The sequence below is a fragment of the Brachionichthys hirsutus genome, unplaced genomic scaffold (assembly GCF_040956055.1).
Source record: "Brachionichthys hirsutus isolate HB-005 unplaced genomic scaffold, CSIRO-AGI_Bhir_v1 contig_1305, whole genome shotgun sequence".
Classification (NCBI taxonomy): Eukaryota; Metazoa; Chordata; class Actinopteri; order Lophiiformes; family Brachionichthyidae; genus Brachionichthys; species Brachionichthys hirsutus.
In genome coordinates this window covers 140,573-167,938 of record NW_027180434.1, presented here as the reverse complement: position 1 = coordinate 167,938, position 27,366 = coordinate 140,573, and the positions used below count along the sequence as shown (strand labels likewise).

Below are 27,366 nucleotides of genomic sequence, written 5' to 3'. Positions count from 1 at the left end.
AACAAGCATCTGTCTCAACACAGGAGAGACAACTCCTCAGGACAAGACCCAGCAGTCCACCAGCACCTGAAAGACACAGGACACTCCTTTGAGGACGGCAATGTGCAGGTGTTAGTCAGGGAAGACATTTTTGTCAAACTGGAGACACCATCTATCAGCAACACACAACACAGTGTTGACCTCTGTCCCCAAAACATAACAGCTCAGCTGAAGGTGGGGGGGAAACGACCCTTCACGTTGTGAGTGCTCATGACTCCAGATGAGTCTTATCGTCCTGGAGGTTTGTGTCCTTCCTTTGTTTTCTGCTCCAACAGGAGATGGTTGCCATGGTGATGGATAGACTAATGTGGGGTGAGACAGGAAGCTCCTTGGAATATGATGTTTGCAGATGACATTGTGATCTGCAAGTAGAGAATCTAGAGAAGTGGAGATACATACCTTGGAAGAAGAGACATGGACGTAGTGAGGGAGGACGATGCAAAGGACAGGACTAGAGGACGACCCAGGAGAAGAGACATGGACGTAGTGAGGGAGGACGATGCAAAGGACAGGACTAGAGGACGACCCAGGAGAAGAGACATGGACGTAGTGAGGGAGGACATGAGAGTGGCTGGTGTTGGGGAGGACGATGCAAAGGACAGGGTGAAGCGGAGAAGGCTGGGTTGCTGTGGCGACCCCTCAGGGGACAAGAATAAAGTCCAGTAGATGTATGATATCGAAAGCCTGTCCTGCCTGACCTGGGGCAGGAGTAAGGTGCACCCTGGACAAGTCGCCAGCTCATCATAGAGCCACATTGAAAGAGAAACAACTATTCATATTCATGCCTTGTGTAATATTAAGTGAAGCGTAAAAAATGTATTCAGTCAACCTCGGGATGCGGTTTTCATGTATTTAAACCCCTTTTCTTAGCTTTCGTTTTCTTTTCTCACCGTTTTGTTATTATTTAGCTCTAGTTTTATATTGTGTACATTTTATACAGTCCTGGTGTTGAATCCCATTCGTTCATTTATTAATTGAAACGCTTTCTAATAGTTATTTCAGAAAAAAACATTCGAGTGACGCCATGAAAAGAAGATCGCTGCCGAAAAGCAGCTTCCACTGACGTAAAGCCGACTATAAAAGCTGTGACGGCGCGCCGGCTCGTTCTTTCCGTGGAATCACAGTCGTGTTGTGAGGAGGGAGCTCCGCAACAGGTGAACGTGGAGCCGATTGAATGCTCACCTGGTGAATGTAACGCAGGGCTGTTGACGTCACCGACGTAGTGAAGTACGCCAGTTTGCGTTTGTTCAGTTTGACGGCGTTCTCGGACATGTGGCGCCGCCGGTAGCCTAGCTTGCAGCTAGCTAAAAGCTAACCCGTCACGACGTTCTCGGACTTGTGGCGCCGCCGGTAGCCTAGCTGGAAGCTGACCCGTCACGACGTGCTCGGACTTGTGGCGCCGCCGGTGGCCTAGCTTGCAGCTAGCTAGAAGCTAACCCGTCGCGACGTTCTCGGACTTGTGGCGCCGCCGGTAGCCTAGCTGGAAGCTAACCCGTCACGACGTTCTCGGACTTGTGGCGCCGCCGGTAGCCTAGCTTGCAGCCAGCTAGAAGCTAACCCGTCGCGACGTTCTCGGACTTGTGGCGCCGCCGGTAGCCTAGCTTGCAGCTAGCTAAAAGCTAACCCGTCACGACGTTCTCGGACTTGTGGCGCCGCCGGTAGCCTAGCTGGAAGCTAACCCGTCACGACGTTCTCGGACTTGTGGCGCCGCCGGTGGCCTAGCTTGCAGCTAGCTAGAAGCTAACCCGTCGCGACGTTCTCGGACTTGTGGCGCCGCCGGTAGCCTAGCTTGCAGCTAGCTAAAAGCTAACCCGTCACGACGTTCTCGGACTTGTGGCGCCGCCGGTAGCCTAGCTGGAAGCTAACCCGTCACGACGTGCTCGGACTTGTGGCGCCGCCGGTAGCCTAGCTTGCAGCTAGCTAGAAGCTAACCTTTCACGACGTTCTCGGACTTGTGGCGCCGCCGGTAGCCTAGCTGGAAGCTAACCCGTCACGACGTTCTCGGACTTGTGGCGCCGCCGGTGGCCTAGCTTGCAGCTAGCTAGAAGCTAACCCGTCGCGACGTTCTCGGACTTGTGGCGCCGCCGGTAGCCTAGCTTGCAGCTAGCTAAAAGCTAACCCGTCACGACGTTCTCGGACTTGTGGCGCCGCCGGTAGCCTAGCTGGAAGCTAACCCGTCTTTGCGCCACATGGCTTCATCCCAGAAAGGAGCTCTCGGAAGGGCGTGGTGCGGGTTCACTCCGGGTTCACTCCGTTCTAATTCTCGGTACCCTGTTTTGACGGTTGCCACGGACTGGCTGCTGAGTGGGCGTGTCCTGTGCAGTGGGCTGATTGCTCAACGGCAGTGGCTACAGAATATCAGCGTTTGCTTTCACCTCAGCGATGACGTCGCTGAGTGTGACAATGAGGCCTGAGACATGCACCGAGTTGATCGGGCTCTAAAGATCAATGATCGGGCTCTTAAGTATGGATCTCTTGCAGGACATGTTGCTGAGGGTCACCTGGAGACGCTGTCCCGCTTCACGCTGCACCTCCGCTACGTGAAACGTGACGTAAGTACGTTTGTCCCCGGTCGTCTTCGTGAGACGTTCTTCCGTTGGAGGTCATGTCTTCTTCTGCATCGGTCTCCGCATTTACAGGGCACAGTACGATCTCTGGCTCCCTCTCATGGGCTGAAGAGTTGTTGCAGTGCGCAGAGTAACGAAGTCTCTCGCAACCCGCTGCTGTAGACCGTTGCAGCAGCGTTACTAATGACGACCGACAGCTGTTACCCTCCTGCAGCAGCGTTGCTAACGACGACCGACAGCTGTTACCCTCCTGCAGCAGCGTTGCTAACGACGACCGACAGCTGTTGCCCTCCTGCAGCAGCGTTACTAACGACGACCGACAGCTGTTACCCTCCTGCAGCAGCGTTGCTAACGACGACCGACGGCTGTTACCCTCCTGCAGCAGCGTTGCTAACGACGACCGACGGCTGTTACCCTCCTGCAGCAGCGTTGCTAACGACGACCGACGGCTGTTACCCTCCTGCAGCAGCGTTGCTAACGACGACCGACGGCTGTTACCCTCCTGCAGCAGCGTTGCTAACGACGACCGACAGCTGTTACCCTCCTGCAGCAGCGTTGCTAACGACGACCGACAGCTGTTGCCCTCCTGCAGCAGCGTTACTAACGACGACCGACAGCTGTTACCCTCCTGCAGCAGCGTTGCTAACGACGACCGACAGCTGTTACCCTCCTGCAGCAGCGTTGCTAATGACGACCGACGGCTGTTACCCTCCTGCAGCAGCGTTACTAATGACGACCGACGGCTGTTACCCTCCTGCAGCAGCGTTACTAATGACGACCGACAGCTGTTACCCTCCTGCAGCAGCGTTGCTAATGACGACCGACGGCTGTTACCCTCCTGCAGCAGCGTTACTAATGACGACCGACGGCTGTTACCCTCCTGCAGCAGCGTTACTAACGACGACCGACAGCTGTTACCCTCCTGCAGCAGCGTTACTAACGACGACCGACGGCTGTTACCCTCCTGCAGCAGCGTTGCTAACGACGACCGACAGCTGTTACCCTCCTGCAGCAGCGTTGCTAATGACAACCGACAGCTGTGACCCTCCTGCAGCAGCGCTGCTAACGACGACCGACAGCTGTTACCCTCCTGCAGCAGCGTTGCTAATGACGACCGACGGCTGTTACCCTCCTGCAGCAGCGTTGCTAACGACGACCGACAGCTGTTACCCTCCTGCAGCAGCGTTGCTAATGACGACCGACGGCTGTTACCCTCCTGCAGCAGCGTTACTAATGACGACCGACAGCTGTTACCCTCCTGCAGCAGCGTTGCTAACGACGACCGACAGCTGTTACCCTCCTGCAGCAGCGTTGCTAACGACCGTGTCCTCGTTGCGTTCTTCAGGGGTTCTGATCCGTGGGCTCTTTGCTGCCGGTGCTGGAAGCGACCGGAGGCCAGCTGGGTGAGTTGGGCTTGATGATTGGCCGATGGCTGGCTGCGATGATGACTGGCGATGTTCAACTGCTCTGAAGCGTGACTGACCCCTGCCTCTCTGAGCCGCATGCCGCATGCCGCCGTGACGCGTGAAGCTGCTGCTGCGGCTGCAAAGTGATTCCTGTTCTGTTCTCCTGCAGGTTCCTTCGCCGCCGACGCAGCCGCGTTGTGTAAGTACACGCCTCTGCGTCAGCGCGTCAGGCTGGACATGCGGCACTGCGTGGTATCTGCAGCCAGCTGGTCCATCGGCTGGTTCGTTCAATAGTCAGTGCTAGATCAACCCGACGGCCGGCATCGTTGGTCTCCTCGGGGCTCGTCCTTGGAGTCCTGGTTGAATTTGTCGGAACACGTTCATGCGCTTTGAAATGGATCCTTGCATGTGTGCTGGACATCGTGCAGGCTGCAGGGACCCGGAGCAGACCCGGCTGGTCTGAACAGATCCAGTTTAGATATGGGGCCTGAATTCTGATCTTTGTCATGCGACGTCAGTCTGAACGGCCGGGTCGCATTTATCCGGCTGAACGACATGCGTCTATCGTGTGTTCAGGTGTGAAGCGGTAACGTGACAAGAATGCAGAGTCTGGTCAGTGGGGGGAATGAATGAACTAACATTTGGGGGGGGGGGGGGCAGCTCGGGTTAGGCCAGACTCGCGGGGTCTTATCGGGACCGGGTAACGTCGCCAGAGAAACCTGGCTCCCCTTTGAATCTTAATCTAAAATGTGAAGTTGTGAATGTTTGTAAACGGTGCGCTCCGCCGTTAGCGTCCGTGCTAACTCCAGCACCCGCTGAGCGTCACATGCGGATCGCTGCGTGTCGCATTAATTACCCTCGCCGAAGAGGAGGCGAGGGTATTGCAATTGGGTGCGTTTGTCTGTCTGTCCGAGCGCATAACTCAAAAACTAGGAACCCAATCGACTTGAAATTTTTACACAAGCAAGGTTCTGTCCGTGGCTCGGTCCTCCCCGAGAATGGCGTTGATCCGGATCTGGATCCAGATTCTAGAATTATTTTTACATCTGGAATTGTGCCTGTGCTGTAAACTGCCACTTTAAGAGGGAGGGGCACGAATGGCATGATGGGAAAAAGAGTCCAGAAGGAGTCTTGTTGTACGTTCCGGAGCAGCAAGCTAGAGCAGGTTTGGCCCCTCTGATCCGGAAGCCCTGTTTACTGTCTCACCAGATCCAATAGTCTATTGGAGGCGGGGTCTGCAGTCTCTGATTGTCTTTCTAGTTGGAAATGTGAACCGACTCCCGAAGAACTCTGACTTGAGCGTTGCGCCCCCCCCCCCCCCATCTGGAAGCCGGGGGGGGCGTTCAAGCATCGTACGGTTCTTGTGTTGCGACGCTGAGATGAGTTTCATCGTGACGGGAGGCAGGCTGCTCGTTTAACCTGCACAGGTAACTCACCTCCATCTGCCCGTCGTTTGTGTTCAGGTCACGTTGATGCCCGAGACCGATGACCCGAAGAACCCCCGGGGGGGGGTCAGCTGATCACTGATGCATGAATGCTGGACTGACTCAAAGTGGTTTATGTCTGCCCCCCCCAGTTAGTGACGCTCCCTGCAGACTTCCACTGCGGGCGGGATCTGTGGTGGCTCCAAAACAAAGGTGAGTCGGCGTGCAGACGGGGGTCTGGTCTATCCAGATGGAGGTCTGTCCCGGGGGGGGGGGGGTCTGGTCTATCCAGATGGAGGTCTGTCCCGGGGGGGGGGGGGTCTGGTCTATCCAGGTGGAGGTCTGTCCCGGGGGGGGGGGTCTGGTCTATCCAGATGGAGGTCTGTCCCGGCGGCCCTTCCTCCGTAGGGGCCGGTCGTTGGAAACGCCTCCCACAGTGACCCTGCAGGCTGCTTTACCCACGTCGTCTCTGCCGTGGGTCTCGTGGGATATTGCTGCAGAACAGTCCATGGGCGGGGCCTGGGTGGGGTGGGAGGAGTCGAATGATCCCTGTGGCCTTTTGCAGCAGCTGCTGCAGAACATTGTCGATATAAATAATTCTGCTTGATGCAAATATTTAATTTCGGCAATGTATTGAACGTTTAAAGTAATTTCTGCTCTCTTCATCTGATCAAAGGTTCTGGTTCCTCGGAGGGGGAGGGGGGGGGGCGGGGCAGCAGCAGCGGCTGGGTTGAGACCAGCTTGAGACCCGACCAGTGGAGCCCGCGGCCGATCGTACGGACTGAAGGCGTGACCCCCGAGTGCTGCTTAGGTGCCCTTGAACAAGGCACCAACCCCCCCGGGCACGGCTACAGGGCTTCCCTCCCTTAGCGTGTGTGTGTGTGTGTGTGTGTGTGTGTGTGTGTGTGTGCGCGCGCGCCCCAAGAGGGATCAATAAAGACACGTATTTTGAGACTGCCGTGCTGTTTGCTTCCTGAAGGGGCCGTCCTCCTCGTGAGCGTTTGCATCAAGTCGGCACTCTGTCGCCATGGTTACGAGGGTGCGTCCTGAAACACGCACCTTCCAGGGCACATTGAAAATGCCATTCTGACGCAGCGACTACAGAGAACATGTTGGGTATGAACGGCGTTAAGATAATATAAACCGGTGTGTGAGAGACGATCTAACGTCACCCCGTTAACCGGCGGCGGTGTGTGTGAGGTGATCTAACGTCACCCCGTTAACCGGCGGTGTGTGTGCCGCCCGGAGATCGCTCAGTTCCTCTCTGCCGCTAACTAGTACAGCAACTTCCTCTTGCACTGCAAGATAAGAGCGCACACTTCAAAATAAACGTCACGCAACTGTGGCAGATAAGAAAAAACACATTTATTAAAAAAAACAAATATTTCCCCAAAACCAGTTCTTCATGCTTTGGCTTTTGCCTACTCTACACTTTGTGAGCGCTTCGGTTCCCTTTGAGGGGGGGTCATCCTCAGAGGCAGTTTGGGATCACAGCAAGACGAGGAGTGACAGTGATGGAGACGTTTTTGAGAAGAGAAAATGCAAATGCCGAACAGGACCCTGGACAAAATCCAGACCCAGATGAAGGCCCTGGTATAAGTGATCGACAAAAGAAAAAAGAAAAGACGGTGAGCTCGAGGCAATACAGAGAAAGCTATCTCTCATTTGGATTGACTTTCACCGGGGATGCAGCGGCACCGACTCCGCTGGGCTTGGTGTTGGTGAGAAGCTATCCAATAACTCCACGGTGCCAAGCAAGCTCAAACGCCGTCTCCAAACGGAACACCCCGTTCAGAACAAGCCCATGGACTATTCTGTACGCTTACGTACAAACAATAAAACATTAATACTGCAGCTTGTAAAGGTAAACGAGATGCTCGGCCCTGACGCGGCCAAAGAGATAGCTAAAGTGGGAGCGGAGCATAAAGTCTTGTTGCTCCACACGGAGGTCCGGTGGCTGGCCCGTGTGTACGAGCTACGAGAGGAACTTAAAGTGTTTCTGACAAACGAGAGGTCCGATTACTCAAAGCTGGAGTACCTGTCTGATATATTTCATCATCTGAATGAACTGAACACTCGGATGCAAGGCCGAAATGAAAACCTGCTTACAAGCACCGATAAAATGAACGGATTCCGTTTAAAGGTGCAGCTCTGGCAACAACATGTGCAGCGTGGGAACCTTGAGATGTTCCCACTCACGGAGGAACTGCATGATGGGAACGCTGCTGCAATGAGCGAGGTGATTGGCCCACATTTGAAACCTCTAGAGGAGAAGTTTTCATTTTATTTCTATTCAGCCTCCACAGAATGCCTTGACTGGGTTCGGGACCCACACAGCTCAGCATCCGGTGCTGGAAAGGACCTGACTTCAAAGGAGCAAGAGGAACTCACTGAACTGAAACAAGATGGTGGTTTAAAGCTAAACTTTGCTGATCTTCCTTTGGACAGTTTCTGGTTATCTGTTGCCAAGGAGTTCCCCGTTCTAGCCAACAAAGCTATTCTGACATTGCTCCCGTTTTCAACCACATATCTGTGTGAGCTGAGATTCTCAAGCTCGACGGCGATAAAAACTAAAAACAGAGAGACTGAGAGCTGATGAGGAAGAGCTTCGTGTGTGTCTTTCTGCCATTACTGCAGGATATCCATTTTGTGTTCATCAAAACAGCCCCAGGTTTCACACTAAGTATAAATACATTAAAAACTGTATTATTAACTATATGTATTAAAATAAAGGCCATCTAATCTCATATGTACTGTGTTAGAGTGTCATTTTGGTTGGTGGTGTGCCGCAGGATTTTGTAAATGTAAAGAATGTGCCGCGGCTCAGAAACGGACGGTTCTGTCGTCACGTTGACTGGATTTATACAAAAAAAAAGTACATTACATCTCGGGGACCGCTCTCGTCAACTTCAAACACGAAGTGCGTAGGATGGAGAGCCAGGAGGGACAAAAAGCTCCAAACCATAAATACCCCAAGATGTACATTAAAACAAAAATGAAATAAAAACGTGTGTAATTATAAAAGGAAAACAAGACATGAATAGAAAATAAATAAATAAATAAATCCCATTCATGCAGGATTTAACTGTACTTCTATTTACTCCGTTACAGATGGACGGATGCACGGATGAACAGACGGATGCACGGATGAACGGACGGATGCATGGATGAACGGACGGATGGATGGATGAATGGACGGATGCATGGATGAACGGACGGATGGATGGATGAACGGACGGATGCATGGATGAACGGACAGATGCATGGATGAACGGACGGATGGATGGATGAATGGACGGATGCATGGATGAACGGACGGATGCACGGATGAACGGACGGATGCACGGATGAACAGACGGATGCACGGATGAACGGACGGATGCACGGATGAACGGACGGATGCACGGATGAACAGACGGATGCACGGATGAACGGACGGATGCACGGATGAACGGACGGATGCACGGATGAACGGACGGATGGATGGATGAATGGACGGATGCATGGATGAACGGACAGATGGATGGATGAACGGACGGATGCATGGATAAACGGACAGATGCATGGATGAACGGACGGATGCATGGATGAACGGACGGATGCATGGATGAACGGACGGATGCACGGATGAACGGACAGATGGATGGATGAACGGACGGATGCATGGATAAACGGACAGATGCATGGATGAACGGACGGATGCATGGATGAACGGACGGATGCATGGATGAACGGACGGATGCATGGATGAACGGACAGATGGATGGATGAACGGACGGATGCATGGATAAACGGACAGATGCATGGATGAACGGACGGATGCATGGATGAACGGACGGATGCATGGATGAACGGACGGATGCATGGATGGGATCATTTGCAAATTCTTGAAGACATTTGCTGAAAATCGTACAATGAAACAAGGAGCTTCCATCTGTTGCTGCTTTCCAAGATTATTCTTTTCATTTGAATAGGATACATATATTTTAAGACTATATAATTTGTATATTATAATAAATAATAAACAAATCTAATCCAAGGTTTCTCTCTGACACCGTAGCTAGGCTAACACAAAGTAGCTAGGCTAACACAAGGTAGCTAGGCTAGCACAAAGTAGCTAGGCTAGCACAAAGTAGGTAGGTTAACACAAAGTAGCTAGGCTAGCACAAAGTAGCTAGGCTAGCACAAAGTAGGTAGGTTAACACAAAGTAGCTAGGCTTGCACAAAGTAGCTAGGCTAGCACAAAGTAGCTAGGCTAACACAAAGCCCCAGCTCTGATGATGATGAATATATTTATTAGATAGAATGTTAGAGTACAAGTACAGTCACACAGTAGCATGTATTACAGTACAAATAACGTCAAACATCCTGTCTAAGAGGAGCATTTCTAAAAAGCCCTTGCGGGCTTGTTTCCGTTGAAAGTCCTTCGTACATAAATCATCCACAAAAAACAATACAAATAACAATACAAATAAAAATAAATCCAATATTAAATTACGCAATTGATGCAACGTAACATTAGAAAGACAAAAATAAAATGTTATTACACCGCCAGTGCAAACTAACAATTAATCTAAAATAAATTACACCACTGATGCGAAATGACAATAAATAACTTACATAAATTACAATAAATTACTAAAGCAATTAATATGTGCAACGTAGGTGGACAAATAGGGGGGGGGTTTGATCCGGAGAGAGTCGTGATGACTATCTCCGTTTCTGTCCCCCTGAAAGGTGTATTTTTAGGGCCGTTTTGAAGGAGGCCAAAGAGGTGCATGTTTTGAGGGCGGGAGTCAAACAGTTCCACCCTTGGGGGGCAGTATTGTAAAAAGATGATTTACCCATGTTAGTCCTATAGGAGGGGGTAATCAGGTTGTTGTTTGAGCTCCCTCTAGTGTTGTGGCTGTGGGTGTCACTAAATCTGTGGAGGTGTTTATTCAGGTATGCAGGGATTGAGGGGACTGAGGGCAGAGCTGCATTGACTATTTTAAATGCCAATCCCATTTTGAGTTGTTTAACCCTGTCTTCTACCCTGAGCCATTTTAGGCTAGCAAAATGTCCAGGAAGAAGGTGGGTCATGGGCCCCAGATTGAGGAGTAGCCGAATCAGTTTATTTTGGGAGGTTTGGAGCCTGGTTTTCAGGGACACTTTGATGTTTGAATACCAGGAGGTGCTAGCATAGTCAAAGAGGGGCTGAACGAGGCTCCAGCAAGCGTCCGGAGAGCACTTCTGTTGACAAAAGCAGACATTCTGCCCAAAAATCTTGTTCTCTGATTGACTTTTTTGATCACCTTAGTTGCCATACTATCGCCAGACAGGTATTTGTCAAGAACACTGTTGACCCTTCTGTTCCGACAGGCCTCAGTTAGCTGAGCTGTTGTCCTCGTCGCTACTGTTCGCATTTACACAGCAATTATAATAATGTGTACCAAACATACACATTTTGACCTTTCAAACATGTAATAGATTTTTACTTTTTATTTTATTAATAATCTTAGTCTCAACAATTGAATCTTTCTCCCTGTTAAAGTCACAATGAAACTTTATTGACATGCAGTTTTTAAACAAAATATACACCAGTTAATTAGATATTTAACTTGTGGCTAAAAAATGCAATAAACAGCAGTAATACGGGGTCCCACGAGGGCCAGAATAAATGCTCTATGTCTGCTAATAATATATGAAGAGTTCTCCTCCTGTCGCCAGAATTCATGCTCTAAATCAGGGGTCAGTTAGAGAACATTTCTTGAAGCAAATGTCCAAAAGATGATAATGTCTAACTATTTAGTGTGATATATATTTAAGTAGCCTCGTTGTATCTGGACCCCCGCTGCGTTCAGGGAGAGGCTGGAGCTCGTCCTGACAGGAAGTTAAATCTGGGCCTGAAATGTTTCGCTTTGATGTTTTGTCTCGTGATGCCGTTTCATTGGCTCGGTTCCAGAACCTTTGAGACCCACTGGTTTAGAGCTCCCAGTGGGAAGGAGGAACCGGATTAAATGCTTTATTGTTGCTGTCCACGTTTCTTGTTTTGCAGAGCGCCATCCGTTCCTTATTCTTCTCTCTTTCTCTGTCTCGATCGTCTCTTTCTCTCCCTTTTTTCTCTCTACCTGTATCGCTATCTATCTAACGTACCGCTAACTTTGGATCTGTCGCAATGTTTACTGCCTAGAATGCAGAGACCTGATTGGCTGAATAGTATCACGTGGTTTAGCTTAACTCGCAGGCAATTGGTCGATGCGTTTCCTCATCCGCTGAACCACTACCGTAAAAACTACAAAAGCGGCGCCGGTTAAAATAGAGGCGCGCCGTCAGGTTTTAAATCATAACCTTCGTTTTTGGCTGTAGGTCCGGGTCCGGGTCCGGGTCCGGGTCCGTATGGGACAGCTTCTGGGTCTGGACCCGGACCGCGGTCCGCCTGTTGGTGACCCCTGATATAAATGATCATTTTTGTTATTTCCGTCCCAACCGCAGTGAAAGTGACGCTAGGACCCGAGGAGAACCGAGGAGAACCGAAGATGACCGAGGCGAACCTCAACAACAAGTCCACTTCCTGTGTACGCAGCTGCTGAGCACGCTCTCCGCCGGCTCGTTCACGCGGTGTCCACGCGCTGCTTTCGGGCGCTGATTGGCTGGGGCTGACACAAACAAAGCCTCTCCACCAATGGGAGCGCTGCTCACGCGCCGAGCCATGCTGTCGTTCTGGGCTTGTGAGCTGCCGCGGCTCGTCGCTTGTGTTTACGGGTCGGAGGACGGAGGAGAAGCTCCGAGAAGCTCCGAGCAGCCGCGGCGGACCGTCCTTGTTGCTTGTTACGTCATCATGGTGGCGATGACGAAGAGACTGAAGACGTTTCGAATCGTGTTTACGGAGCCCAGCAAGGCGTTTTACTGCGGCGGGGAGCGAGTGTCGGGGCGGGTCGAGGTGGAGGTGAACGAGGCGACCCGAGTGTCCGCCATGAAGCTGCTGGGACTGGGCTGCGCCAAAGTGGAGTACGCGAAAGGCAAGCAGAAGTGTCGGCAGGAGGCCGAGTACCTGAGGCACGAAGAGGTGCTGGGCCTGGACGAGCAGCCAACAGGTGGGCCCAAAACACGAGCACCGCAGTCAGGTGGAGACAGAGCTCTGGAGGCGGGTTTAATCCAGGTGCAATTTATTCAGATTCAGAGAGCTCTAAAGAGGCAGGTTTAATCCAGGTGCAATTTATTCAGATTCAGAGAGCTCTAAAGAGGCAGGTTTAATCCAGGTGCAATTTATTCAGATTCAGAGAGCTCTAAAGAGGCGGGTTTAATCCAGGTGCAATTTATTGAGATTCAGAGAGCTCTAAAGAGGCAGGTTTAATCCAGGTGCAATTTATTCAGATTCAGAGAGCTCTAAAGAGGCAGGTTTAATCCAGGTGCAATTTATTGAAATTCAGTAAGTTCTAAAGAGGCGGGTTTAATCCAGGTGCAATTTATTCAGATTCAGAGAGCTCTAAAGAGGCAGGTTTAATCCAGGTGCAATTTATTCAGATTCAGAGAGCTCTAAAGAGGCAGGTTTAATCCAGGTGCAATTTATTCAGATTCAGAGAGCTCTAAAGAGGCGGGTTTAATCCAGGTGCAATTTATTCAGATTCAGAGAGCTCTAAAGAGGCGGGTTTAATCCAGGTGCAATTTATTCAGATTCAGAGAGCTCTAAAGAGGCGGGTTTAATCCAGGTGTAATTTATTCAGATTCAGAGAGCTCTAAAGAGGCGGGTTTAATCCAGGTGTAATTTATTCAGATTCAGAGAGCTCTAAAGAGGCGGGTTTAATCCAGGTGCAATTTATTCAGATTCAGAGAGCTCTAAAGAGGCGGGTTTAATCCAGGTGCAATTTATTCAGATTCAGAGAGCTCTAAAGAGGCGGGTTTAATCCAGGTGCAATTTATTCAGATTCAGTGAGCTCTAAAGGGGCAGGTTTAATCCAGGTGCAATTTATTCAGATTCAGAGAGCTCTAAAGAGGCGGGTTTAATCCAGGTGCAATTTATTCAGATTCAGAGAGCTCTAAAGAGGCAGGTTTAATCCAGGTGCAATTTATTCGGATTCAGAGAGCTCTAAAGAGGCAGGTTTAATCCAGGTGCAATTTATTCAGATTAATTTTAGTTAGTGATATATGCCGTGTTTTCCCTGAAGTGGAAGCTGCTTGCAGTGAATGTCATAGAGCAGACTTCAGGAGTGCACCAGGGTTGGGTTTAGGCAGCTGTTCTTATTTAGGTTGAGATTGAAGGCCTGTCTGCAGACCACAAACTGAAAGTGTTCTCTTGTCAGACTCGGATGGGGCGGTCATCTTGAGGCCTGGAAACAAATACGAGTACACCTTTGGATTTGAGCTCCCCCAGCAAGGGTGAGGCCGCCTCGTGCAATCCATTCATGTGATGTCATCACAAGTACACTGCTTTCAGTTTCAGTGAAACTCCGTGTTTTTACAGGCAGCTGGTGTCGTCTTACAAAGGGAAGTTCGGTTATGTCCATTATTACGTCAAGGCGACGATGGAGAGGCCGGAGCAGGCCACGCTGGTGTGCAAGAAGCCCTTTGAGGTGGAGGAGCCTCTGGATGTGAACACCCCAGACCTGCTGGTTAGTTGGGCTCAGACAGGCCACACCTGGACTCTTTAACAACCTGGACGTGGCTTGTCTTACGGTCTGCCTCTCCTTAGTCTCCCACAGGCGGCATGAAGGAGAAGAAAGTCACGTGCTTGTTCATTCCCGATGGCCAGGTCTCGTTGAATGTAAAGATCGCCCGCCGGGGTTTCTGCGAAGGTGAAGACATCTGCATCAATGCGAAGTTTGAGAATACCTGCTCCCGCATCGTGGTGCCCAAGGCTGCGATCATCGCCAAGCACACCTACCAGGCCAACGGGCGCACCAAGGTCTTCCGGCAGAAGCTGTCCTCAGTGCGTGGAAACCACATCATTTCTGGAATGTGTGACGCCTGGCAGGGGAAGACCATCAGGGTCCCCAAGATCAAGCCCTCAATGCTGGGCTGCGACATCATCCGGGTGGAATACGCGCTCATGGTAAACCATCGGTCCCGTCAGCCAGACCGCTCCGTGTCTCCGTGCTGTGAACAAACGTGCTGGTGCTCCTTGTCCCAGGTTTACATCCACATTCCTGGCAGTGACAAGCTGATCCTGGAGCTTCCTTTGGTTATCGGGACGGCTGGTCTGGGCAGCCGCTGCAGCAGTGTGAGCAGCCAGGACGGCTCCCAGAGCTGGGTGTCCCTCAGGGTGCCCTCGGAGCCCCCCAGCTACTGCGACATCCCGCGAGACTGCGGCCTGGACCAGCCTCTCACGCCGCTGCTCGACGACGTGGACGGGGACGACAGCCCCATCTTCATGAACGGTCCCACGTTCCAGTTCCCGCCTCTTCCTGCCTACGCTGAGGTACGTCTCGCTTCAGGCGCTTCAGCTCCCTGCTGGGCTCGCTGGTGAAACCAAGTTCTGTTCTCAGAGTGAAGAGGAGTATAACGGCAACGCCCGCATGCTGCCGGTCTGCTGAGGCCCCCCTGGGCTCCAGAACGGGGCTCCAGAACGGGGCTCCAACTCTTTGGGACCATTATTGAAAGGCACTTCAACGAAGAGGGATGGGGTGGAGGAGGAGTCAGGACTACGCCGTCTGGTGGAGGAGGAGTCAGGACTACGCCGTCTGGTGGAGGAGGAGTCAGGACTACACCATCGGCAGAGCTGGGAAAAGTACTTCCTCCCTTCCTGATTTCATTTGGCCACATTTGAATATTTCAGATCATCAAACGAACTGTTTAAACGATGATTTCACTGATTAAGGGAAAACGGCGTTCTAAACCCGATTGTCTCCATGGGAACGGAAACGGTAGCTGAATCATGATTGGCCGTAAAGCTGAGCTCAGTTTCAGAGGACTTCAAGAACAAAAGTATTTGTGAGAAGCGATCAGAAACCAGGAATGCATAGGGGGGGGGCGTTGTTTCTCACCCAGGCCTGCTGCTCTTTGGGGGGGGGCTGAATAAGCTGCCTCATTCATTTGGGGCTGATCATCCTGACTGAGCGCTGAGCAACATTTGACCTTTTTGGGTTCGCCTTTCTTCAAGATGCTTCCTTTGAAGGGATAATCAGAGTTCTAGCATTGAGAGTTCCACGTGTTCGCGTCCCGTAGTCGAGCAGCAGCCACGTGTTCGCGTCCCGTAGTCGAGCAGCAGCCACGTGTTCGCGTCCCGTAGTCGAGCAGCAGCCACGCGTTCGCGTCCCGTAGTCGAGCAGCAGCCACGCGTTCGCGTCCCGTAGTCGAGCAGCAGCCACGCGTTCGCGTCCCGTAGTCGAGCAGCAGCCACGCGTTCGCGTCCCGTAGTCGAGCAGCAGCCACGCGTTCGCGTCCCGTAGTCGAGCAGCAGCCACGTGTTCGCGTCCCGTGGTCGAGCAGCAGCCACGTGTTCGCGTCCCGTAGTCGAGCAGCAGCCACGCGTTCGCGTCCCGTAGTCGAGCAGCAGCCACGTGTTCGCGTCCCGTAGTCGAGCAGCAGCCACGTGTTCGCGTCCCGTAGTCGAGCAGCAGCCACGTGTTCGCGTCCCGTAGCCTCACTGCCTCGGCGACGCTATCTTTCGTTTGAACGTGTGAATTTTCTGTTCTTAAAGCACTGAACTTGTGGCACGGCCCCCGAACCCGAGTTGCGCTTCTTGGAAACGGACCTCCGGGTGTTCTCGACATGGGTTCATGGGTCGCTTCAGAGACGGTTCGTTGCTCGTCTCCTGTATTATTAAAGAGTCGTTTAAGTATTTGTGTCTGCATCATTGATCATTGGTTCCAGGCTACAGACGGGACCTCGGGGGGGGGTCAAGCTGCAAGACGTTTAGGGTCTCATCCATCCAGGCAGGTCTGCGCCCGACTCGTTCAGCGTGTCCTCGGCGCAGGAACCGACGCGCCCATCAGGTTCCTCTTCCTCCCCCCATTCTCGGTTCTGCTTATTTGGTTAACAAGATATTATAATCTGCTGTGCACATAAACGTCGACGCCCACAGCACATGCACTATCGCTAGCATTAGCATCTTGTTTTTGTCTGCTCCTGCTCCGTCTCGCTATCACTTCCCATCCATCTCCTTGACTCGTCTCCGACCTGCCATTCTCTCTCTCTCTCTCTCTCTCTCTCTCTCAACCCAGCCGGTCAGACAGATGGCCGTCCACCATGAGCCTAGGTTCTGTCCAAGGTTTCTGCCTGTTAAAGGGAAGTTTTTCCTTGCCTCCGTTGCTCTTGTGGGTCAAGTTGGGTTCTGTGTTTCCCTGCTAATCCTGTAAAGCTTTGAGACGACTTCCTGTTGTGATCTGGAGTTACAGAAATAAAACTGAATTGAATTGAATTGTCTGTTGGGCGAGAGCAACTTGTGGTGAACGCAGCTCGCAGAGGCTAAATGGAACAAGCTAAGCTACATTAGCATGGCAGGATACTCTACTAGAATGCTGCTGATCAATAGACTCAGCTACTGACCAAGTATTGATTCTCTGGACAATAAACTCACTTTTGATCAGCACACCACGGACATTCAAAAACCACCAGCCCACCTCCTGCTGCTACTCTACCAGAGTACCCCACCTCCTGCTGCTACTCTACCAGAGTACCCCACCTCCTGCTGTTACCCTACCAGAGTACCCCACCTCCTCCTGTTACCCTACAGAGTACCCCACCTCCTGCTGTTACCCTACCAGAGTACCCCACCTCCTGCTGTTACCCTACAGAGTACCCCACCTCCTGCTGCTACCCTACCAGAGTACCCCACCTCCTGCTGCTACCCTACCAGAGCACCCCACCTCCTGCTGCTACTCTACCAGAGTACCCCACCTCCTGCTGCTACCCTACCAGAGCACCCCACCTCCTGCTGCTACCCTACCAGAGTACCCCACCTCCTGCTGTTACCCTACCAGAGTACCCCACCTCCTGCTGCTACCCTACAGAGTACCCCACCTCCTGCTGCTACCCTACCAGAGTACCCCACCTCCTGCTGTTACCCTACCAGAGTACCCCACCTCCTGCTGTTACCCTACAGAGTACCCCACCTCCTGCTGCTACCCTACCAGGGCACCCCACCTCCTGCTGCTACCCTACAGAGTACCCCACCTCCTGCTGTTACCCTACCAGAGTACCCCACCTCCTGCTGCTACCCTACCAGAGTACCCCACCTCCTGCTGTTACCCTACCAGAGTACCCCACCTCCTGCTGTTACCCTACAGAGTACCCCACCTCCTGCTGCTACCCTACCAGAGTACCCCACCTCCTGCTGCTACCCTACCAGAGCACCCCACCTCCTGCTGCTACCCTACCAGAGTACCCCACCTCCTGCTACTACCCTACCAGAGTACCCCACCTCCTGCTGCTACCCTACCAGAGTACCCCACCTCCTGCTGTTACCCTACCAGAGTACCCCACCTCCTGCTGTTACCCTACAGAGTACCCCACCTCCTGCTGCTACCCTACCAGAGTACCCCACCTCCTGCTGCTACCCTACCAGAGTACCCCACCTCCTGCTGTTACCCTACCAGAGTACCCCACCTCCTGCTGTTACCCTACCAGAGTACCCCACCTCCTGCTGTTACCCTACCAGAGTACCCCACCTCCTGCTGTTACCCTACCAGAGTACCCCACCTCCTGCTGCTACCCTACCAGAGTACCCCACCTCCTGCTGCTACTCTACCAGAGTACCCCACCTCCTGCTGTTACCCTACCAGAGTACCCCACCTCCTGCTACTACCCTACCAGAGTACCCCACCTCCTGCTGCTACCCTACCAGAGTACCCCACCTCCTGCTGCTACCCTACCAGAGTACCCCACCTCCTGCTGCTACTCTACCAGAGCATCATTCAGCCCACCCTTCTGTCCTGCTCCTCATGCTTCTTCACTTTGCTTTCTGTAACTAACCGGGTCAAACTCACACGTATCACAAACACAGCAGCCAGAATCACTGGCCTCCCCACAGCTAACCTCACAGAGCTAAACAACAGGACCAAACTCCATAATACAAGACATTACCCACCCACCAAACCAACACATCATCCCACTACCTTCAGGACGCAGAGACAGGACTCTAAAGGTCAGAAGGAAAGGCCGGATGCCTGCGGTTACAGCTGCCCTGAACAGTCGACCTTCTGATGGGCCGTCTGTTACTGCTTTGTCTTTGTTTTCTCAACGTTGTGTCACACGTGGTTTATTACTGGTTGTTGTCTGATGTGTGATGATGCCGTTGATGTTCAGTCAGTGAAGAAAAAATCTATCTACTGAACAAGTATTGATTCAGAACACATCTATCTACATCCATACCTGACTCAAAGAGAAGATACTGGTCTGGGGGGGGGGGGTTCTGTACCTCCATGGTGAGGTTTCCATCCATTTCAATGTGTCCTGCACCGTCCAAGAAAGGCAGGACGTTGTCCTGAACGTCTTCACGGTGAACTTGATGTTCTGATCCACCGTATTGATGTGGTCTGTAAAGGCCCCCCCTTCCTGGGTCCTGATTTTTACCCGCGTCGTCCACATACCTGAACCAGGTCATTTAAAGAGGACAGGGCCCCTTCCATGTACAGTGCAACCTTGGTTCGCGAACAAAGAAACAGAGCCGAGGCGAACCGAAGACACGTGAACGAAGGCGGAGTCTACCTGAGCAGGTTCAGTTTGAGTCGACCTGCCACAGGACGAAGACGGCGCTCATGTTTTGCTTTGTGTGCGTGATTTTTCTGATTTATTCTTTGAGCTCTGAGCTTAAAAGCAGAGAGAACAACGATCGTACTAAAGAAGGAAATGATCGATAACTAGAAAAGCCCTCAGAGAGCACAGACCTCCCCCAAGCAGCTCGTCCCCCTCCTAACTGGATCCACACCGTCCACACGGTGATCTGGATCAGAACCAGAAGGTTCTAGATTGTTCTTGGTATCTTTAAACAGTGAATCAGAGTTGATGTTTATTTTTAACTGATTCTTGAATCCATAAATGGGTTTAATGTTAAAATTTAATATTTGTTCCTGACCTCATTCTGGATCAGAACCAGAAGACACGATGGTTCATATCGGACCCCTTTATGACTGGGATTCTTGGTGACTGAATTAAATGCAGATTTTAAAATACAGGATGTTTTTAAAGGAAATGGAGAAGCTGCTGCAATGCAGGAAATCAGAGTGGATTTCGCCCAAGCAGAGGAACCACAGACATGATTTTCATCGCTCGACAACTGCAAACCAGAATCCGTACTTGGCTTACCGATAACAAACTGTCACTACATCTTGGTAAAACAGAATCGATTCTTTTTGGGTCTAGACACTCTCTAAGTGAGATAAATGTTAATGATTTCAAGGTCACAGTCGATAATACAGTCATCTCCAGCAAAGAAGAGATTACCTATTTGGGCTGTGTTCTTGACAAATACCTGTCTGGCGATAGTATGGCAACTAAGGTGATCAAAAAAGTCAATCAGAGCACAAGATTTTTGGGCAGAATGTCTGCTTTTGTCTCCGGACGCTTGCTGGAGCCTCGTTCAGCCCCTCTTTGACTATGCTAGCACCTCCTGGTATTCAAACATCAAAGTGTCCCTGAAAACCAGGCTCCAAACCTCCCAAAACAAACTGATTCGGCTACTCCTCAATCTGGGGCCCATGACCCACCTTCTTCCTGGACATTTTGCTAGCCTAAAATGGCTCAGGGTAGAAGACAGGGTTAAACAGCTCAAAATGGGATTGGCATTTAAAATAGTCAATGCAGCTCTGCCCTCAGTCCCCTCAATCCCTGCATACCTGAATAAACACCTCCACAGATTTAGTGACACCCACAGCCACAACACTAGAGGGAGCTCAAACAACAACCTGATTACCCCCTCCTACAGGACTAACATGGGTAAATGTAGGAGCTCCACCTGAACCCAACCTGCACCTGAGAGAGAGAAAGTGAAAGAAAGAGAGAGAGCCTGGATTTATACTCTCATAAGGGCACTAAAGATTGACAGAAAGAAGTGAATGTTCCAACGTCCCACAGAAGGAAAGCTGAGGTCCAGAATCTGTCTAGAACTGCCCCGCCCCCCCCCCCCCCCGTGACTGCCTTAGTCCCACTTTTTGCTTGAACGTCTGGTGTTCGGGTTTCAAAGGAACATTCACTGGTCCATGTCTTACCAGAGTATCAGAGGTACTATTGCTGTTGATGTCGCCACCTGGTGGTTAAATTAAACTAGTAGTACAATGATCCCACCGGCTCCTAAAGCCGTCCATCGTCTTCTCTGAAATCCTGCATTTGAATAATCAGTGCATCTGATTCAAACTAATCCAGCAGAACAGATTAACCCCTCCCATGTGTGTGTGTGTGTGTGTGTGTGCAAAAGCAAATCTTATAAAGCTGATATCTGTTGGAGTCAAACTTGTTTTATCACACTGCCATTATCATATTGTTATTATTCACATATTATTGACAAGTATTCCATCTTCGTTTATCCAGTTGGAAAGAACTGTAATCATGTAATCCTGTGTGTTGTAATGTGTACCGGTACTGGAAGGCCCTCCCTTCCTTCTGTTGACAGCGACTCGGCCAGCGGTTGCTGAAAGAACGTGTTGTGCTAATACAGTGCTTCTCAATTATTTTATGTATCCTTATTAACATACAAAGAAATATGAAAAAGAAAGAAATATAGAGCAACTTACAACAAAGAATAACTTTATTACCATTTTTTTTAGTCTGCAACAGAAAATGAGGAAGTCAGGTCTTTCTTCTTCTCCCACCGTAGATTGTTTACGACCGCTCTTCTTCTGCTAATCCTCCCTGCACGCACTCTGACAATCAGGGCGCCACTGCCAACTACTGGAGTGGATGTGAAATTACACTTTAATCTCGTAAGGCAAAAAAACATTTTCTCCGCGGTCACAGGCGCCCCCCCTGACATCGCACCGCGCCCCCCTAGGGGGGCGTGCCCCACCATTTGAGAACCACTGCTAATAACAGGATGTTATCTGCGGTCCTGCCTCTGTTTCTATATCTCCCCCCTCCCCCCAGAGAGGCAGGACCAATGTAACTAGGGTCCTCTGATTCTAATAAAAGGTGAGGGGCATGGCTGAGGAACCCCGGAGATGAGCAGAGAACGTTCCTGGGTAGATTGTAACCGGGATCTCCCCTCGCGAGTATCAAATACATTCATCTCGGTCTGTTCTCTGCATATGGATAAAGGTTCTGTGCATTACCTTTGAACCTATCAATATCTTAAATAAAAACAATGGAAAACAAGACAGGAACATGAGAAATACCTTGCCAGTCGGTGTTGCCATGGTAACCCATAATACTCCAATGATGGGGAAAGTAACTTCAGCAGTTAAATCATGAGGGGACAGTTAGTGTCCACTGTGATTGGACGATCTGAAATCCAATCCATTGATAAAGAAGTAGACGAAGATGATTCTGTGGACACGGAGAAGACCCACATGCAGCGACGACCTTTGACTCGGGTAGAGGTCATTAGATCATGTGTAAGCTTTAATGAAACCGTGCAGCGACGACCTTTGACTCGGCTAGAGGTCATTAGATTATGTGTAAGCTTTAATGAAACCGTGCAGCGACGACCTTTGACTCGGGTAGAGGTCATTAGATCATGGTAAGCTTTAATGAAACCGTGCAGCGACGACCTTTGACTCGGGTAGAGGTCATTAGATTATGTGTAAGCTTTAATGAAACCGTGCAGCGACGACCTTTGACTCGGGTAGAGGTCATTAGATCATGGTAAGCTTTAATGAAACCGTGCAGCGACGACCTTTGACTCGGGTAGAGGTCATTAGATCATGGTAAGCTTTAATGAAACCGTGCAGCGACGACCTTTGACTCGGGTAGAGGTCATTAGATCATGGTAAGCTTTAATGAAACCGTGCAGCGACGACCTTTGACTCGGGTAGAGGTCATTAGATTATGTGTAAGCTTTAATGAAACCGTGCAGCGACGACCTTTGACTCGGGTAGAGGTCATTAGATCATGGTAAGCTTTAATGAAACCGTGCAGCGACGACCTTTGACTCGGGTAGAGGTCATTAGATCATGGTAAGCTTTAATGAAACCGTGCAGCGACGACCTTTGACTCGGGTAGAGGTCATTAGATTATGGTAAGCTCTGCTTTGGCATTGTGGGATCGAGCCTTTTAGCTGCTTCGGCTCTGACATCCAGAGGATTGAAGCTAGCGATGAAACCGCTCTGCTAGCAGTGTGCACGTTTGTGTGCACGTTTGTATGCACGTTTGTATGCACGTTTGTATGCACGTTTGTATGCACATGGATTCATCCTCTGCTGTCACTGGCCAGGGTTTCTTCGTCTAGCGCAGGGGTCGGGAACCTATGGCTCTCGAGCCATATATGGCTCTTTTGATGATCGCATATCGCATATCGCATATCGCACCGATAAAAAAAAAAAACTTTTTTTTTTTTTACTTTATTAACAAAACTCACCAGTACAAACTGACTGAAAAGATCTTATACAAAACATTAGCATTTTCTGAGGTCAACATAGAAGGAAATCTAGCAGTGAGTAATTACCAATATGTTCAAAAGGAATACCGATAATGTGGTGGAACCTGCTTTCTGGGCTCCGCTCACGTTAGTCCGTAACGTTCAGAGGCTTATTATACTAGTTTATTACCTGCTTACCGCTTATACTGACATTTAGTTGAATTCACGTTTAAAATATATTATATGGCTTTCACTGAAATAAATTTCCAAATCTTTTGCTTTCATGGCTCTCTTAGTCAAAAAGGCTCCCGACCCCTGCTCTAGCGCTAGGGCGGGTTAGCATAGCATGTGATGCGATCCGTGCAACAGTCCTGCCACAAAAACGTCATGACGTCACACTTTGTTTCAACCTTTATTAAACAGCTTGCAAGAGATAAATATTACAAAGTTATTTCCTCCAAAATTAGCTTATTTTTTCAATCAATGCATAATTGTCAATCAACTGGCAGTATTCAAACAACATTATTTTCTTTTACTTTTTTGAAGACAGTTAAATATCAAGTATGTGCAAAAGGTCAGGATTGATATTAGCAAAACAAAAGTTCAAATATTCTCTGGTCGATTTCATCCTCCTCCTTTTCCGATTCCCATCGTTGAAATTCTGCAAGAACCAAAGCTTCTACAGTTAAACTGAAATAGAAGGTTTCCATGCTTCCACGACTCCAAAAGGTTCGATCGATTATTGGCAGGCAAAGCGGGGCTGTTTTAGAAGCTGGTTGGGAAAGTTGGACTGTAGAAACAGCGTCTTAGAAAACTGACCTCCGAACTGCACGTCAGCCCGAGTGGACCTCCTGGAATCCCAGGCCCCCATCTGATCTTCCTTGCTTAAACCCAAACAGGGGGGCGTGGCTTATTTTGGATACGAGAACTAGAAGATTGCTTCACCAGAACTACAAAGCCTTTTCTTCTGTGCTAGAAGTTTAGGCTGAACACGCTTTGAGAATCTGGCTGGAAATGGAAAACGGGCAGCTGAAGGCGACTGTACCTGAAGTTCAGCTGTCTGAACCAATGAGCACGCTGCTGCAGTGAACCCGCCCACATCCAAAGCCAATGCATCGATTTAAGAAGAATCCAGAACATTTTGCACATTTCTTACACAATAATACACAAAGATCACAAAACGAAATGACGGGCGTCACAATATTCATGGCTTTTTGTTTGCTTTTCTACACAATATACAACCATTTAATTTCTCTCTTCAGTACAAGGGAGGAAAAATGCTTATGTACAATACATCGTTATTACTTCAAACCTAGCAAATAGTGTGTAATTCATTTCATAGTCAATGCATTTTTTAAACTGCAATAGCTAGAAAACTGAACTGAGACGTCTGAAAAAAGAAAAGAAAAAAGGACTTTTGAAATCGAAACCTTTAAATTAGAGAACAATCGTCAGCCTGAACCAAAGGTGTGTCGAAGTGTCTGCCAGAGCCGGGAGCCTCCTTCCCTTCAGCTTCAGCTTGGCAGCAAAAGGAGACGTCGGACAGACTCAGTTAGTTCAAACCGAGTGGCAGAAAAAGAAACTTCAGTTTAGTGTGTGAATGTAACCCTTGGTAGTTTGGTCCGCTTCACTGGACTGACTTGATGGTAGGAGGGTCTTACACCAGAACGCATCCACCTGACAGTCGGACGGGAACACCCAGGTTGTCATTTTGCGAGCATGAGTAGAGGAAGTGTAACCATGAAGAGGTGACGAGGGCCGTCGCTGGGCAGCCAGTAAAGACCGAGTCTCCTGAAGGGTTGCTGAGCTCAGTGTAACAGCAGGAAACGGGAGGCGGGGGGTAAGTGCATGAGCTTCTGTCACCAGGTCGGCACCAGCGGCGCTGACGAGAGCTTTTACAAAGACTATTTTAACGCAGCCGAGATAAAGAACCTGTCAACATCCAAAGCGAAGCAAGTAGCAACGGCCAAAAGAAAGCAGTGATGACAGGAGAACTCAGCCTCAAACCCAAAGGCAAGAAGCAGCGGCGATCGATAACCGCCGGGGAGACAAACGGTCCGACAGACAGAAGCAGCGGCGATCGATAACCGCCGGGGAGACAAACGGTCCCACAGACAGAAGCAGCGGCGATCGATAACCGCCGGGGAGACAAACGGTCCCACAGACAGAAGCAGCGGCGATAGGGGACGTCTCTGGTTGGCTGTGTGGCTGTCAGGCGATGCGTCCGTCTTGTGAAACCGGTTCAGACGCAGAGGTGTGCCGGTTTGTAAGATGATGAATCCGTGTGTCCGTATGAATAATTCTGCACAATCAACACAGCTTGAAACTGCAAACTGGGAATCCACCCCTCCCGAGGAAGCGGGTCCACTTCGTCCACGTCCTACCAGTAGGGGTGTCTGGTGGCTTCTGAAAAGCCCGTTCTTGTCCCCGTTCTAATGGCGAGTCGACTCAGATGTCTCCCTCTCCGACAGAACGTCAACATGTGTGGACGTTTGGACCAAACCGACGGGATACCGACATGCCTCCCGACGTACCGCGAGAACACCACGCAGATATTTGACAGCTTTTTACAAATGGAGGCAGACAGAGCCGGACCGGCTTGGAGGGAAACCCAATCGACACCTTTTTGTGCTGAGAGTTCGAGCTCTGGGATAGAAAATCTCAAACCGTCTCACAATGAATTATTTCTGATATCTTTGTTCAGAACAAAAAGCACCGTACGAGTGTTTGTTGGGGGCGGATCAATGCGGCCCCAACAGGCCCAGGCAGACGACCACTCTGGATTTGTTTTCTGGATCAGGTACGAAATTCCTCCAGAACAGTGAAAATGGAATTGCTTTGGTGAAAGGGCAATGAGAGGGAGAAGAACACTGTGTGTTTGAGTTATTGCTGGTTTCCCAGTCCTCGTGTCACTGGTATCGGTACTGGTATTGTTGCTGGTACACTGTCCTATAAATCCAGCCTGGGTCGGGCCTCAGGTATTTGACACTTCACATCTAACACTGGCAAGTAAACTAGAACTAATCCATTGATGCAATTCACTATCCTGGTGCCATGAGCCGGCCTCCGGACCTCGGCCACTCTCACTTGTAACATTCTTTCTCCTGTTAAAAAAAAGGAAAAGAAACAAAGAAACAAACAAAAAAAAGGTTTTCCAATTAGAAATATGCAAAGTGCTCCTCTGGAGTGAGGCGACTTGTGTGCAGAGCACGCACACCATGATTGATCCGTGTCTCTCCCAGAATCCTTCTCTCCCTCTGGAGCTCGGCAGAATCCCGGCAGAAGCTTCATTAGTTTCTGTTTTTACGCTTCATTGATTATCGTCTCCAGGGGCGAGTACCTCTCAGGTACGCCACCTTTTCAGGAGACGCCGCAACAAATAAGGAAATAAACCAACTCAAAGAAGAACGGGGGTGGGGCGCAATCAACAAAGCAAATATCAAGGAAAGGAACCCAGACGTGTTGTTTGGACTCCCATCTTCAGATTTGAGTGCTTCTCACTTTTCCAAAGAACATGTGGTGTGAAGAGGAGCTGCTGGGTAAAGAGGGTTCAGTCTGTGCCCATGGTACTCAGGGGCGGGGGCGGGGGCGGGGCGGGGAAGGACAGTCAACGTCCTCCGGGCTGTCAGCTCCTTCCTTGCTGGAGTCTATTTGTCCTGCTGAAGGTGCGGTGGGGACACCGCTGCGTCCGTCCGTCTGTCCCGATTAGTCTGAGCGCAGTTTGTCCCACACGCCCCCCCCCCCCCCATCAAGCAACTGTTCAATCTGTCACAGGAAAATGAAATGAAGGTGAAATGAGCGCCAGCGAGCGAAGCTTCTCTTCCAGATGATGGTGGTCGGGCGGCTCCACCCCTGAGCTCCCTTTAACATGTGGCTATGTGAGCAGTGAAAGCCACGCTAATCCAACGCGCTAATCCAACATGCTAATCCAACGCGCTAATCCAACGCGCTAATCCAACACGCTAATCCAACGCGCTAATCCAATGCGCTAATCCAATGCGCTAATCCAACGCGCTAATCCAATGCGCTAATCCAACGCGCTAATCCAACGCGCTAATCCAACGCGCTAATCCAAATGTGGGTGCATTTCGTCTCAATGAGCTCTTCATCCTCTTTTCAAGAGCAAGCAGAGCAGGTACGAACTTAATATGGCCTCGTTTTGTTCCTAGTACTTTTCACTTGTCAGGTACTTCAGTTAGCAAGCTAACACCTTTAACAAAGCTTTATGTTGCATAGCAACCAGAATGCACCCCGTTTATCTTCTGTTACTAGCAACAGTCACATGAAAATGTTAGTCGAGCGGAGAAATAAAGTCCGACATGATCGTGGCCTAAAGCGGCTCAACGAGTCGCCGTCACTCCCCAGAGAAAAGGAGGGACGGCAGAGAAACTAAATATGCACAAAACATGATTAATAGTAACTGTAGCTATAATAATAATAATAATAATAATCGTGCTACCGACAGCAATGCTAACAATGCTAACTGATAAGTGTTATCAGAAGAA

General features: G+C 50.2%; 1 protein-coding gene and 2 long non-coding RNA genes across 7 annotated transcripts; 2 read left to right on the top strand and 1 right to left on the bottom strand.

Annotated features, from left to right (window-relative positions):
* Positions 1-5: 5 nt before the first annotated feature.
* On the bottom strand, positions 6-608 carry LOC137914902 (uncharacterized). Its single transcript, XR_011106434.1, has 3 exons — positions 439-608; positions 181-341; positions 6-66 (listed from the first exon to the last, which is right to left on the bottom strand). It is a non-coding gene; the product is annotated as an uncharacterized lncRNA (long non-coding RNA).
* A 541-nt stretch (positions 609-1,149) lies between these two features.
* On the top strand, positions 1,150-6,388 carry LOC137914901 (uncharacterized). Of its 2 annotated transcripts, none has more exons than XR_011106433.1 (6): positions 1,150-1,266; positions 2,521-2,591; positions 3,952-4,009; positions 4,182-4,211; positions 5,476-5,649; positions 6,113-6,388. It is a non-coding gene; the product is annotated as an uncharacterized lncRNA (long non-coding RNA). The 2 variants fall into 2 exon arrangements; XR_011106432.1 differs by having other exon boundaries at positions 1,151-1,193.
* A 5,797-nt stretch (positions 6,389-12,185) lies between these two features.
* LOC137914899 (thioredoxin-interacting protein-like) lies at positions 12,186-16,774 on the top strand. 4 transcript variants are annotated; one of them, XR_011106431.1, is made up of 8 exons: positions 12,186-12,512; positions 13,719-13,794; positions 13,880-14,027; positions 14,108-14,467; positions 14,546-14,833; positions 14,901-15,142; positions 16,055-16,152; positions 16,228-16,774. XR_011106431.1 is itself a non-coding variant. In XM_068758386.1 (6 exons), the coding sequence occupies exons 1-6, from the start codon at positions 12,257-12,259 to the stop codon at positions 14,946-14,948; spliced, it is 1,176 nt and encodes a 391-aa protein (XP_068614487.1). In that variant the 5' UTR covers positions 12,186-12,256; the 3' UTR covers positions 14,949-16,195. The 4 variants fall into 4 exon arrangements, 1 of the variants encoding a protein (XP_068614487.1); XR_011106429.1 differs by having other exon boundaries at positions 14,901-16,152; XR_011106430.1 differs by lacking the exon at positions 16,228-16,774 and having other exon boundaries at positions 16,055-16,195.
* Positions 16,775-27,366: the final 10,592 nt, after the last annotated feature.